Here is a 15,000-nt window from a genome sequence, read left to right on the forward strand (position 1 = left end):
AATAAAATCCAATATTTTAGAACAGTTCCTATTGATCCCTGTGTGGTGTGATATTCAGTGTTAAATGTAAACAATTAATTAACTAATTAATTTCCGTGATTTAAATAATTGCTGTAAACTTCAGTTCAAAGATTGTGAATAAAACATTTCAGGTTGAGTATTTATGTGAATACTTTTACTACATTTACTACATTTCTGTAGTTTTTTTCTGTTCTTTAATTTTCCAAATACTACATATAATTATTTAAGGGGACAACAGCACATGTGGCCAAAAGTATGTGGACAACAAACCATTCAAATTACTAAAATGAGCAGTTTGTACTGGGTTATCTACACAGTTTGAGGTGAAACTTGAGGATTGGTTTTAATTATATATAGTCAATTTTACCCTTTAACCCCTTAAACTGTGCAGATAATCCATTAAAACACTTTAATCTATTATAATCCATTAATTTATTTATTAATCGCCAATTTGAATTAATGAATTTGCAACTCTGTGGGAGAATTCAGGTCCTTTTAAAGGTGCAAATGAAGGCTGAATGTAATTTTTATGTCAATTTTAAGGGATGTTTATCTTTTAAAAAGCTCTTAAACTCATTAAAGTCCATTAATGGATCCTTTAATTTAGCCTAAATCTGAAGAAACCTAATAAATACCTGAATACTGACTAATCAGCCTCTTTTAACCTCTTAAAATGAAGCAACGTCTACTTGTTACCCATCATCCAAACTTCCAGATTTTCATCTTTAAACGTCTCAGTTGGTTTGATTTAATTAATTCTTAGACATAAAACTGTCCAATATTTCACAAAAAAGCAAAGATTTAAGTCCTAAAATAAGCTTTAACATTAAGATTTCCCTTCATTTGAACTAAAAAACCAGTCAGACTAACAAAACATGAGGTGTCCACATACTTCTGGACACTTTCTTCACCTATACAGCGACAACTAGGATAAAAAAACCAGTAAATGTGTCTGTTACACTCTTTTAACCCTCCAGGGAGACCAGTGAGGATGCAGATAGTTTGGGAGATGCCAGCAGTCAACCGGACACCGTGTCCATCGCCTCCCGAACATCTCAAAACACCGCCGACAGCGACAAGGTAACACACACACACACACACACACACACACACACACACGTACATATACACACACACAGTCATACGCTGAGTGCATCCAGAGGGGTGTGTCTGTCAGGCTCATGACCTCACCGCTGCTGCAGCTGGCTGGGTGTGTGTGTTTTATGTTTGTGTATGAGGGAGTTTCCTCTATTCGTCGTCAGATTCCTTCTAGAAACTTTCTCCCTCTCTCTGCTCTCCACACGAGGTACGTTTGATTTATTTTAACCTGCCTCTCTTATTTAGCTGAGGGTGGGGGTTAGCGGGGGCTGGGGGGGGCCTGTGACCTCTGACCCCCTCACATACTGTGACCCCTCTGGCTGTAGGGCTGTTAGTGGTGTTTAGAGGATCTGAAGCTTGCTGCATGTCTGTCAGTGAGATAAATGACATAAAACAAGGTGAAACATAGCAGAAAATGTCATATTCAAGTTAAACTACAGGTGTATTTGAGCTGAAAGTGAGAAAGAAAAACAGAAATATATGTTTTCATATCAGGAGATGCCAGGATGTAATTCACAAAGCATCCAGGGAAGTTTATAATTTAGTTTCAAGTATAAATAAACCTCCTGATCATCAATTACTTGATTAAGATTGTGGATCAATGACGTTTTATAACCTGGAGGAAGTTCATTAAACTCTACTGCTGAGTTTGAAGTTTATTAAAGCCTTCATGCCGTCGTATTTGCCTTTAAAGTGTATAAAATAAACCGAATCTTGTTCTGAATATCACAAATCGGAGCTGCACATGTGCAATAAAATAAAAAGTAGAAGAAGAAGAAGCTTTATGAGCTTTTCCACTGCCGGGGATCATAACAGACGACATCTCTGACTCTTGTATCATTGAATCAGTTGATTTTTTTGAGGCGTCCTGTTCAATAAAGGCGACACGTTGAATATTAACGTCTGTTTAGATTAAACTGTTCTCGCAGGTTTTTGAAGGATTATAAACTCTGATCACTGTAAAGTAAACAAACATCATCTCCTATAACTGACTTCCAGTGAAATGATGATTCACCAACTTACCAAGAAAGGTTGAAACATTTACTGAACTCCATGTTTTTACTGTTTCTTTACTTAATGAAGGGAAACACTTGAGTACATGTGAGACATACTGATTCTACTTCCTGTCATGTTTACGTTCTGATGTTTTATTGACCAAATGATTCAATTGATTAATCAGTGGATTAGTTGCAGCCCTACAATCATGAATTGATGAAAATTAACAATCATTTAAGTAATTTTTCAGGCAAAGATTCTCTGGTTCAAGCTGTGTGAATATTTTCTGGTTTTCTTAGTTATATATGATAGAAAATGTAATATTTTGGGGTTTTGAGTGAAAACAAGACATTTAAAGACGTCAAATCACAATTTTCCAACATTTTATAGACCAAAGGATTTGATTAATAGAGGAAATAATCATTAATTGCAGCCCTGCAGCTGTTCACTGATGAGTCGTTCTGCAGAAAATCAACGGTGAACAATCATTTAAGTCACTTTTTAAAGCAAAAATAGCAAAAATTCTCTGATTCCAGCTTCTTAAATGTGAATATTTTCAGTTTTTTTTTAGTCTCTATGATAGAAAAGTGATTATCTTTGGGTTTTGGACTGTTGGTCAAACAAAACAATGTTTTGACATTTTATAAACCAAAGCATGAATCAATTAATCAAGAAAATAATCATTACATTAACTGATAATGAAAATAATCGTTAGTTGCAGCTTTAGTTAAGATGGAAATGATGAAATTATTGATTCAAACTGAGAATCTTCAGATCTTCAGTCAGTAGAATTTAATCGTCCTGGTGAAGATGTGGTGAAGATAGAACTGCAGTGATTATTTCATTAATTGATTAATTGAATGACAGGAAATTAATTGGCAACTATTTTGATAATTGATTAATCGTTTTGAGTCATTTTTTAAAGATAAAAAGTCTAAATTCTCTGATTTCAGCTTCTTAAATGTGAATATTTTCTGGTTTCTTTAGTCTCTAATGACAGTAAACTGAATATATTTGTGTTGTGGACAAAACAAGATGTTTGAAGACGAAACACTGATCAACATTTTTCACCATTTTAAGGACCAATCAACTAATCGATTAATCAGGAGAATAACTGTTAACTGCAGCCTTTCAGATAATCAATGAAAGTACGACTGTAAAATCAGTTGCTATGTGTGTGATGATGACTGTGGTGTTGTAGTCTGAGAGATGAAGGCAGGCAGGTAGCAGTCGACTGTAGATGATGCTGATACGTTTGTTTTATTGCAAACGATGTGGTGACGAAGCCAAACATCCAAAATATAAATGATTTCAGTAAAAGTTTATGTTTACTGCAGATACACATGTAGGCAGCTTTGACATGTGGTCATCATCCTGTGTGTTGTGCTGTGCGTGATGCTAATGCTAGCTGGGCTGAGCAGCTAATGACAGCTGTGTTGTGTTGTGTTGTGTTGTGTTGTGTTGTGTTGTTGTGTGCTGTGCTGTGTTGTTGTGTGTTGTATTGTGCTGTGTTGTTGTGTGTTGTGTTGTGTTGTGTTGTGTTGTGTTGTGTTGTGTTGTTGTGTGCTGTGCTGTGTTGTGTTGTGTTGTGTTGTGTTGTGTTGTTGTGTGTTGTGTTGTGTTGTGTTGTGTTGTGTTGTGTTGTGTTGTGTTGTGTTGTGTTGTTGTGTGCTGTGTTGTGTTGTGTTGTGTTGTGTTGTGTTGTGTTGTGTTGTTGTGCTGTGCTGTATTGTGCTGTGTTGTTGTGTGTTGTGTTGTGTTGTGTTGTGTTGTGTTGTTGTGTGCTGTGCTGTGTTGTGTTGTGTTGTGTTGTGTTGTGTTGTTGTGCTGTGCTGTGTTGTTGTGTGTTGTATTGTGCTGTGTTGTGTTGTGTTGTGTTGTTGTGTGCTGTGCTGTGTTGTTGTGTGTTGTATTGTGCTGTGTTGTGTTGTGTTGTTGTGTGTTGTATTGTGTTGTGTTGTGTTGTGTTGTGTTGTTGTGTGCTGTGCTGTGTTGTTGTGTGTTGTATTGTGCTGTGTTGTGTTGTGTTGTTGTGTGTTGTTGTGTGTTGTGTTGTGTTGTGTTGTGTTGTGTTGTGTTGTGTTGTGTTGTTTTGTGTTGTGTTGTGTTGTGTTGTGTTGTGTTGTGTTGTGTTGTGTTGTGTTGTGTTGTGTTGTGTTGTGTTGTGTTGTGTTGTTGTGTGTTGTGTTGTGTTGTGTTGTGTTGTGTTGTGTTGTGTTGTTGTGTGTTGTGTGTTGTGCTGTGCTGTGCTGTGTTGTGTGTTGTGTTGTGTTGTGTTGTGGTGTGTTGTGTTGTTGTGTGTTGTGTGTTGTGCTGTGCTGTGTTGTTGTGTGTTGTGTTGTGTTGTGTTGTGTTGTTGTGTGTTGTTGTGTGTTGTGTTGTGTTGTGTTGTGTTGTGTTGTGTTGTTGTGTGCTGTGCTGTGTTGTGTTGTGTTGTGTTGTGTTGTTGTGTGTTGTGTTGTGTTGTGTTGTGTTGTGTTGTTGTGCTGTGCTGTGTTGTTGTGTGTTGTATTGTGCTGTGTTGTGTTGTGTTGTGTTGTTGTGTGCTGTGCTGTGTTGTTGTGTGTTGTATTGTGCTGTGTTGTGTTGTGTTGTGTTGTTGTGTGTTGTATTGTGCTGTGTTGTTGTGTGTTGTGTTGTGTTGTGTTGTGTTGTTGTGTGTTGTGTTGTGCTGTGTTGTGTTGTGTTGTGTTGTGTTGTGTTGTTGTGTGTTGTGTTGTGCTGTGTTGTGTTGTGTTGTGTTGTTGTGTGTTGTGTTGTTGTGTGTTGTATTGTGCTGTGTTGTTGTGTGTTGTGTTGTGTTGTGTTGTGTTGTGTTGTTGTGTGTTGTATTGTGCTGTGTTGTGTTGTGTTGTTGTGTGTTGTATTGTGCTGTGTTGTTGTGTGTTGTGTTGTGTTGTGTTGTGTTGTGTTGTGTTGTGTTGTTGTGTGTTGTGTTGTGTTGTGTTGTGTTGTTGTGCTGTGCTGTGTTGTTGTGTGTTGTGTGTTGTGCTGTGCTGTGTTGTGTGTTGTGTTGTGTTGTGTTGTGGTGTGTTGTGTTGTTGTGTGTTGTGTGTTGTGCTGTGCTGTGTTGTTGTGTGTTGTGTTGTGTTGTTGTGTGTTGTTGTGTGTTGTGTTGTGTTGTGTTGTGTTGTGTTGTTGTGTGTTGTGTTGTGTTGTGTTGTGTTGTGTTGTGTTGTGTTGTGTGTTGTGTTGTTGTGTGTTGTGTGTTGTGTGTTGTGTGTTGTGTTGTGTTGTGTTGTGTTGTGTTGTGTTGTGTTGTGTTGTGTTGTGTTGTGTTGTGTTGTGTTGTGTGTGATGCTAACGCTAGCTGGGCTGAGCAGCTAATCACAGCTGTGTTCCATTTGGATGGGGAACACCCCAGTATTCCCCACAGACACTGTGAGTGTGTTTCCAGCTGGAGTCCATGTGCTCCAGTTAACTATTAGTCAACACACACACACACACATACATACAGAGTCACCGGTAACCATGGCGACCTCATCTCATTGTCCAAGTGACGTGATGTTTTCTCCTTCCTGCCGCTGTGATTGGACGGAGCCGAACACACATTAAGATGATAAATGTCGGTTTCACAGTTTCTATCTTTGTCGTTTGTCATGTCGAGTGAAACGGAAGAAAAGCTGTTATGATATATGATGATATATAAGAGCAATATCAATAATTTCATCATCTAAAAACATGTTGGAGCTTATTTATCAGTAGAGGTTGTAAAGTTTCTGTTGGTTGTTTTGGTGACTTTTTATGTGACTTTTATAATTTTTTATTGTTTTTATGTATATTTCATGAGGCCTGTCAGATGTTCTTTGTCCTTTATTTCGTGGTTTCTTTATATCTGGATTCATTTTAAGACACCAAACTTTATCAAATCTTCTTGGATTTTTCCTTTAATTCTACATATGTTTTCATATGAATCATAGTTAACGACTCATCAGACCAGAAGGAGGATTATGATGCATTCACGTCATATTCTCACCGTCGTTATGAGATTCTGACTGTAAATAGAGTCGAAACCAACGTCTGAGTTGTAATTATTACGACTGAGAAACTTTTAATAATACAGAATGAAAATGTAGAAAAATAATAAGTGTAAAACACTTATTGGCTGCTGTTATCAATGTTGTTAGAAAGGTTTTGATTTTATTGGTAAAAGCTGAAACTAACCATTATTGTCATCATCAATTCATCTGTTGATTATTTTCTCAATTAATCGATTAGTTGTTTGATCCATAAAATGTCAGAAAATGGATAAAAAAGATCTCCAGTTTACTGTCGTAGACTCGAGATTAAAGAAACCAGAAAATATTCACATTCATGACGCTGGAATCAGAGAATTTGGACTTTTTTTTTCTTCAAAAATGACTCAAAACAATTAATTGATTATTAAAATAGTTGTTGATTAATTTAATAGTCAGTAAATAATCTAATGGTTGCAGCTCTAATTCTAAGTTATTAGATATTTATATTTTAAACAGACTTGAGAACACGTAAAGTTCAATGAATGAAGCTTCTCTGCTCTCATTTATACTCCATATATGTTCAGTATCAATACTGTCGTCAATAAGACTGATAGCAGATTAAATGGATCAGTCTCATGTTCAGGTTCTGTATTTATCAACTCATTATTCAGAGAATAGATACAGAGAATAATAAAGGAAATGTTTAGTGCTTAGAAATGAAAATATATTCAATAGTTTTAATCATTTATTAAAACACATGATGGTTCATTAGTTGTTTGTATTTATCAGTATCAGTGTCGGTGCTTCTGGTCCTGAGAGATGTTGGTGTCAGATTAGAATGAAATGTTGTGATATTAACAACAAAACGTGGCTATTTGGTTAAATATTGGTGCAATTAAAAAATATCATCATCATATTGAGGCAGCAAGCAGCTGCAAGTTAACTGTTCAACCAGCAGGTGGAGCTGCTGTCTGACAAACACAGTTAAATGTTGTTGTTTAAAGTCCTAAATGTACAAATGACTTGTATTTTCTTACATGTTAAAGCATTTACCATTAATGTCGAGTGTAATTCATTCAGTCTTTTGTAGATTATTATTATTATTATTTGGGGGAAGAAAGGTTGACGGGAAACATTATTTTATATTATTTAAATCTATTAATCCCACATTCCTCCCAACTACTGCTGCAGTATCTTTATTCATAATGATATTAAATAACACTGTACAGCCACATTTAACCTTCTCTGTCTTAAAGTATATTGAAGTGTTATAATGTAAACATCCTGCCAGCTGCAGCAACAGTCAGGTCACACCCCTCTGGATACTTAATGTGTATATTAATATAATAATAATTAGAGTGTTATTATTATTTAAATAATAACAACATAATAAGTCTAATAAAGTGTCTCACCTGTGTGTCTCTGCAGCTGTCGGGAGGCTGCGAGTTAGTGGTGGTGTTGTTGGATTTCTCCTCCGGCGCGGCTGGAGAGCTCAGCGTCCGCTGCGGTCAGACCGTGGAGCTGGTGGAGCGTTCAGCCGAACGGCCCGGGTGGTGTCTGGTCAGAACCACAGATCAAACGCCCCAGCAGGTAAAAAATAATCAAACGTCCCCAAAACATCTCCACAGGTCATCAATTAATCTGCTGCTGTGAAATAAACACCTGTAAAGGTGTTTGGTTCTTTTCTATCATGTTTACTGTTTTTTAGCTTTTAGCTTCGTGTTCGCTTGTTTTATTCACTTGAACGTCCAGCAGGTAGAAAAGCAAACATCTGACATCAGCCATGTGTGTGTTTCCTGACAGGAGGGTTTACTGCCGATGAGCGCCCTCTGTCTGTCACACTCCCACAGTGCAGCCGACATGGAGGGGCTCATCCCGGCTTCCACCACCTCCTCCAGCACCTCCTCCACCTGCACCACCACCTCCTCGTCCTGCAACTCCTCCAACACCACCACCTCCTCCTCCAACGTCTCCAACTCCTCCTCTGCTGTCAGCGCTGGGAGGGGTGAGTGTCTGGATAACATCTTTCTTCCTGTCTGATAAGAGTGTTTACGTTGTGAACATGTGTCTTTAGTCATAAATCACAACTTTACACCAATAAACAACGTAAGAATAAAAACCTTCATCCTTCTTTCTGTTATGTAGAACAAATATTATGTGTCCAGCAGAGTAAAGCTAACAGCAGTAATTAAAGATATCCTGGGTTCCCACAGGTCCTTGAAATCCTTGAAAGTTTGTGAATTTGAGTGCTTGAATATTGTTTTGCTGTGTTAGTCTGCTGCTTCTCATCATATAAAATCTGTAATTAATCTCAAACTATGCCGTGTTTGGCCCTTGAATTTGAGGGAATTAGGCCTGGACAGTCCTTGAAAAGTCCTTGAATTTGATGTTTAAGAAGGTGGCATTGAATACTAATCAGATTTTTACTCTTTATTCTGAGTCTTTGATGTGTTTTGTTTGCCTTTATGTTGTTGTTGACATCGTGTACTGAGCGTTTTTCTCTCTGGTTGTCGGGTCATAAAAGTAAAGCTGTGACGCTGTTATGAAGAGTTTACAGTGTTTTATCTATTTGTTATGTTTTATTCCTTTTTTCCACAAGAAGGTTTTATAGAAGATTATATCAGACTGTGTCTCCTTATAGAATAAACACTAAATAGTTGAGATAATTGCATTGAAGGACTGATGTCTATAAACATAAACTATATGAAAAAGGAAAATATACAGTTGAAACATTTACACACAAATAAAATGGTGAAGATTAAACATTGTTCATTATAGTAAATATGAAGTGATTTCAAACAGTATAAACTATAGTTTTGGTGTTGATACAAACATCAAATATCACTTTAGAAACATTCTGATGTTCAGCTGTGATTCAGCCCAGAACTGAACAAGAGTATTGATCATCATCATTAATCATCAATCACACCCACCAGTGTACAATGTGGTAAAGTGTCGTAATGTTAAGTATTGATAGTTGTAGTTCTGTTCAATCCAACCATCAGCTGCAGCTTCAGTTGAACTTTTTGTTCTTTGTTCAGTAAAGTTAAAGCGATCAGACTTGATGACAAGTGTCAACACAGTAGAAATGATGTTTTTCTGTCACTCCTTCCTCCATCTGCCGCCACCGCTGCCGCCGCTTCCCGTGTTTGCCCGATGTCACTTCCTGTTTAAACAGAGGGAACTTTAAAAATATCCTCGTCCACTGCGGTGTCTGTGTGCTGAAATGTTGTGATGTCCCCACATCCTGTCTGCCTGTCTCTCTCCCTCTCTGTCTGTCTGTGTCCCCCTAAATATTTAAATCCATGTTTGTTAAGTTGTAAACACACACAGATCCTCAACATAAAATATTGACCATGTTCTGTTTGTTTGTCTGCTGACATCATAACAGTAGAGAGAGACAGGCCACACTGATGAATAATCCTCCTGTCTCAATGCTGCAGCTCAGGAATACTGAAGTTTGACAGCTCAATAACTGGGACTTACTGTGGTTTACTGTGAGAATTTATGTAATATCACAATTTTATATCTACATACATTTAATAAACTAAATGTCCCTACAAGTAACAAAGCTTAAAAAACAAAACAAAACAAGTAACAATAAACCTTCCCACAGGTAACAAAAGCAGCAAATAACAAACTAAACGTTCCCATAAGTGACAAAACTTAAAAATGTCCCCAAATGTCACAGAAGTAAGAAACTAAACGTCCCCACAGGTAACGAAAAAAGCTAAAAATGTCTCCAGGAGTAACAAAGGAAACAAACTAAACGTCCCTGCAGGTGATAAAGCTTGAAAAATGTCCCCACAGGTAAAAAAAAAAACATGTAACCAAACGTCCCCATATGTCACATAAACAATCTCAATGTTCCTGATTCAAAAACAGATATTAATGAATCTGCTGCCAGTAAACAAGCAGTCAGAGAGATAATATGATGGAAAGTATTTTCCTGTTGAGACACAGCCGGAGACAGATTATCTCCTCATCGGAGGAATTAAAGCTCAAAGAAAGTGATGCATGTTGACCTGATGTTGTTGATCTTAAGATGAGACCAAGCAGAGTAAACATCACCTTCATTTATCTGTAATTATAACAACTTTATTATCATTTGAGCTGTAAATGTTTGGGCTGTTTGGTTGTTTCAGTCAGAGTTCATATCTATTGTTCTGCAGTGTGAACGTTTCCTTGTTCTGATAAAGAAACTCTGTCCAACGTTTTAATCTGTAATCTGGTTTGGTGAGATGTTTCTCTGACTCAGAGTCCAGAGGTGAGACGCGTTCAGGGTTAAACATTCACCCGAAGCAGCTTCAGACTCAACAGGAATCCACAGTTTAACATCCGGACTCACTCTGTGTGTGTGTGTGTGTGTGTGTGTTACTGTGTGTGTGTGTGTGTTACTGTGTGTGTGTGTGTGTGTGTGTGTGTGTGTGTGTGTTGCTACCTGCTGTGTCGTCGTCCCCGTTAGCAAACAATGGGAGCTACAGTTTAAAAATAAAGCAGCTGTTTTCAGGTCAGCTGTTCTCTCTTGTTTATTTTTTATTCCTCCTGTTTTATTCATTTCTTTTATTTAATTTAATTATATACATGTTTTGCTATGTTTGGTTTATTTTACTTTATCATCTTTCATCCTATTAAATTTTAATTAGTTTTAGTTATATATAAAATATATATATTTTACAAAATTGACTTATGTTTTATTTTATTCTTATTAATTTGAACTTTCTATTTTTTTATTTTATTATTAATACATTTTATTACATTCAAACTGAATTTGTTCTGTGTTCATTTTTATATATTTTATTTTTCTATTTGATTCTTTTATCATAACATTTATTTTTTTATTTTATTCACTCATGTTTATTTCATTTTAATTGATGTCTTTTATTATTATATATTTTTACTTTTTTTTTATTAATTATATCTTTCTGTTTAATTTGTTGATTATAATTTTGGATTATTTGAATTAATTTAAAATAAATTAAAATGAAATTATTTTATAGCAGTTAAAATCAAAAAACTTAAAATTGAATAATTTTAAATAGATTAATTTTTTAAAATTATTAGTGGTGACTAATTTCATTGTTGAAGTATCTCCTGTGTGTTTACTGCAGGTGAGTTAACTACAGGACTAATGTCATTTAAAAAGGGAAAACTGGAATAGCCGACATAAGCCACACCCCTTCCTCATATAACCCCGCCCCCTGGGTTAGCCCCGCCCCCCATACTGCTGCCTCCTCTGTAGTTTCATTCAGTTCTGTGGAGAGACCACATCACTCCTTTGTCTCTTTCTTTCTTTTTCTTGTTTTTTTGGTATTTTTCTCTGAATGGATTGATGTTGAAGCATGCGGAGGGGCAGAGGTGCATGCTGGGATTGTTCTGCCATTTGGGGATGGATTGTGGGAGAGGGAGAGGACGAGCGAGGTGGGTTTATTATGAGAGAGAGAGAGAGAGAGAGAGTGTGTTGAAGAGGAAATATGTGTCGGTTAATGAGTGACAGAACAAGGTGACTGTGTCTCCACCAATAGAGAAAAACATTTAGATGACATTTAGTAGGAATGTTACCAATGTGTTTGTTGTATGCGTCAAACAGGAAATACAGGTTTTCTTTATCTCTCTGGAAGCTTCATACAACCATCATACACCACACCCGACACACACACAAACTACAGTAGTGTGTAGTGTTCAGTCTGCAGGGGGTCGTAGAAGAAGACAGGAAGGACTGTCTGTCAGCCAGACGTCCACCTGAAAAACACTCATTTCTGCATCATGTGTTCATGCAGCTGGTTTCTAAAAGCCTGAGATCATGTGAGCATGTGCAGAGCGGCAGGATGAAAGCAAAGATAACTACACACAGTGACACATTCACTGGTGGAAAGTACTCAAGTTTGTGGTACTTTCCATTTTACGCCATTTTTATAGAGAAATGCATTTTTTACTGTAGTACATTTATTTGACAGCTGTGTACAGCTGTACAAGTTTGTTTACAGATTAAAAGTTTGGGAAGATTTAGATATGTTGATTTACAGAGGTGGAAAGTATCTAAGTACATTTACTAAAGTCTGTAGTACTTGTACTTCAGTATTTCCATTTCATGGCAATTTTCATAAAGACATAAACTTTTTACTGTATTACATTTATTTGACAGCTGTGGTTACAAGTTTGTTTACAAATTAAGATTTTGGAAAGAATAATCTGATTTACAGAGGTGGAAAGTATCTAAGTACATTTACTAAAGTTTGTGGTACTTGTACTTCAGTATTTCCAATTTATGCCACTTTTCATAAAATAAAATGTACTTTTTACTGTATTACATTTATTTGACAGCTGTAGTTGGAAGTTTCTTCACAGATTAAGATTTTGGAAAGATAAGATATGTTGATTTGCAGTAGTGGAAAGTAACTAAGTTCATTTACTCAAGTCTGTAGTACTTGTACTTCAGTATTTCCATTTCATGGCAATTTTCATAAAGAAATAAACTTTTTACTGTATTACAGTACATTTATTTGATAGCTGTGGTTACAAGTTTGTTTACAGATTAAGATTTTGGAAAGAATAATCTGATTTACAGAGGTGGAAAGTATCTAAGTACATTTACTAAAGTTTGTGGTACTTGTACTTCAGTATTTCCAATTTATGCCACTTTTCATAAAGAAATGTACTTTTTACTGTATTACAGTACATTTATTTGACAGCTGTAGTTACTTTAAAGTTTCTTTACAGATTTTGGAGACATGTTGATGTAGTTTTTTCAATCCACTGTATTTATTTCACAGCTTTAGTTAATAGTTAATTTACAGATTCAGATTATAAATACAAACCATAATCAAATAGTAAGTTTTGATGATAATACTTGTAGTTTTATTTAACTCTAAATCTGAAAGGTTGTCTTTTAAGTAAAATTACAGTGGATTGTATGATTCCCTATATAACCTGATTTATGATACTGTTTGATTCTCTTTAGTTTTGTTTCCATTAAAAAGTTTCACAACATTTAAGTAAAATTTCTAAAATCTGTAAAATCAAATGTGAATCAGTGTTTCTGATGAAGAGGACGTAACAAGACAACACAATTAATCAGGTTTCAATAATATTTGGATTTATATTGTTTTTTAAAGCAGCTATAATCTATATATGTCTATAACTGCACAGTCTGACGTGTCAGTGTGTAATATGTTGGTTATGAACCTACAGAGAATTATCAGAGACTCTGCAGCTCCTCTCGGCTTTATGGAGCTTTATAGTGAGTTTCAGCTCATTGTTTATCTGTCAGGCTGCAACTTTACTGTTCTGGTTCACTCTCAGCGTCTCATAGCGTCGTTTTGGGTCGCAGCAGGCAGCTGTTTTCAGAGAAACAGCTGTAAAAAGCCACTGTACACTACCTGCTAACAGACACAGTTAGCTGTAGACTAGCTGGTGAACATAGTGGAGCGTTTAGCAGCTAAAGAGCCAGATATTTCCCTCAGGAGTTGGTAGAGAGTAAAAACAGAAGCTAAAAGAGAGTGAATATTGGACTCACATTCACCAGGTGGACAGAAACACGACTCCACATGAATGATAATGTTGCTCCATAACTGCTGGATGTAGAAATAAACAACTTTTTGCAACCAAATCAAAACTTTTTTGTGATATTTCAGTTTTTTTCCTGAATTCCTGATGTTTCCACTCAGATTTTTTAAGTGCAAATTACAAAAGTGCATAAAAACAGGTGGCTGTAAATGTATTTATGGTTGTAAGTTCATATTTAAATGAAATGTGTTAACGTTCAGTATCTCTGTGTCTCTATAGAATCCAGTCTTTATGGCTCTGAAGCTTCAGGGCTCCAGACTCAGACGACCAACCAAAGTGAGACAATAATCACAACAGAAACTACTCACCATACAGACAGTGAGCTCATCATGACCTTGGTTGACCCTCGTCTTGTTTTCCTCTCTCAGGTGTGATCTCCCCAACAGTGTATGGAGTGGGCGGGGCTCCAGGGGGCGCTGTCGGCTCGCCGGGGCCAAAACGCAGCGGCTCTGGGACCGGAAACACCCTGAAGGTACCAACAGTAGTGATATGAGTAGTACAGTAGTAGTACATCCAGTGGAAACAGAAGTATTCATAGTATTTACTTCCACTCCACTACATTTCAGAGGGAAATATTGTACTTTCTACTCCACTACATTTATTTGACAGCTTTAGTTACTTTTCAGATGAAGATTTGACACAATGGATAATATAACAAGCTTTTAAAATACAACACATTGTTAAAGATGAAACCAGTGGTTTCCAACCTTTTTGGCTTTTGACGTCTTACAAAAAGCAGTGTGTAGTCGGGGTCACATTTCACATGTCTATGAGTTGTTAACAGCTCCACCAAATAGTGATTTTTCCCTCTAAACTTCTCACATGCTTTCATTTCAATAAATGTTCAAATGATCCAATATTTCAGCAAAAATCAAAGATTAGAGAAAAAGTCCAAAAACTGAAAACAGATTTGTGTATCAGAACTTTGTTTTTTCTTCTTTCCTCTCCCATTAATCATCTCACCACCCCTCAGATTTATCTGCTGACCCTTTGGAGGGGCCCGACCCCTAGGTTGGGAACCACTGGACTAAACTAGCTAACTGTATATAAAGTAGTGTAAACTAGCTCCACCTCCAGCAGCTACAACAGTAACATGCTGCTCTAACACTGATGCTTCACTATTAATAATCTAATGATGTCATATATAATAATATATCAGTCAGAGGGACCAAACCACTACTTTTACTGCAATACTTTAACTACATCAAGCTCATAATACTTATGTACTTTTACTGCAATACTTTAACTACATCAAGCTCATAATACTTATGTACTTTTACTGCAATACTTTAACTACATCAAGCTCATAATACTTATGTACTTTTACTGCAATACTTTAACTACATCAAGCTCATAATAC

The 15,000-nt window shown here is 36.4% G+C and overlaps 1 protein-coding gene and 2 long non-coding RNA genes across 3 annotated transcripts in view; 1 reads left to right on the top strand and 2 right to left on the bottom strand.

Moving 5' to 3' along the window:
* Positions 1-15,000, top strand: part of LOC122976042 (kalirin-like) — a 56,665-nt gene that overhangs the window by 34,203 nt on the left and 7,462 nt on the right. Inside the window, 5 exon segments of the mRNA XM_044344293.1 lie at positions 999-1,101; positions 7,503-7,664; positions 7,878-8,079; positions 13,860-13,916; positions 14,009-14,112. Of these exon segments, the coding sequence (XP_044200228.1) occupies positions 999-1,101; positions 7,503-7,664; positions 7,878-8,079; positions 13,860-13,916; positions 14,009-14,112 (628 nt within the window).
* Positions 8,026-14,036, bottom strand: LOC122976138. Its single transcript, XR_006400822.1, has 3 exons — positions 13,949-14,036; positions 9,008-9,240; positions 8,026-8,110 (listed from the first exon to the last, which is right to left on the bottom strand). It is a non-coding gene; the product is annotated as an uncharacterized LOC122976138 (long non-coding RNA).
* The window catches only part of LOC122976149, a 5,903-nt gene continuing 4,933 nt past the window's right edge, over positions 14,031-15,000 (bottom strand). The window contains exon 3 of the long non-coding RNA XR_006400836.1: positions 14,031-14,106. This is a non-coding gene — a long non-coding RNA (uncharacterized LOC122976149). The remainder of the gene's footprint in view (positions 14,107-15,000) is intronic.

This window comes from Thunnus albacares, chromosome 24 (assembly GCF_914725855.1).
Source record: "Thunnus albacares chromosome 24, fThuAlb1.1, whole genome shotgun sequence".
NCBI lineage: Eukaryota > Metazoa > Chordata > Actinopteri > Scombriformes > Scombridae > Thunnus > Thunnus albacares.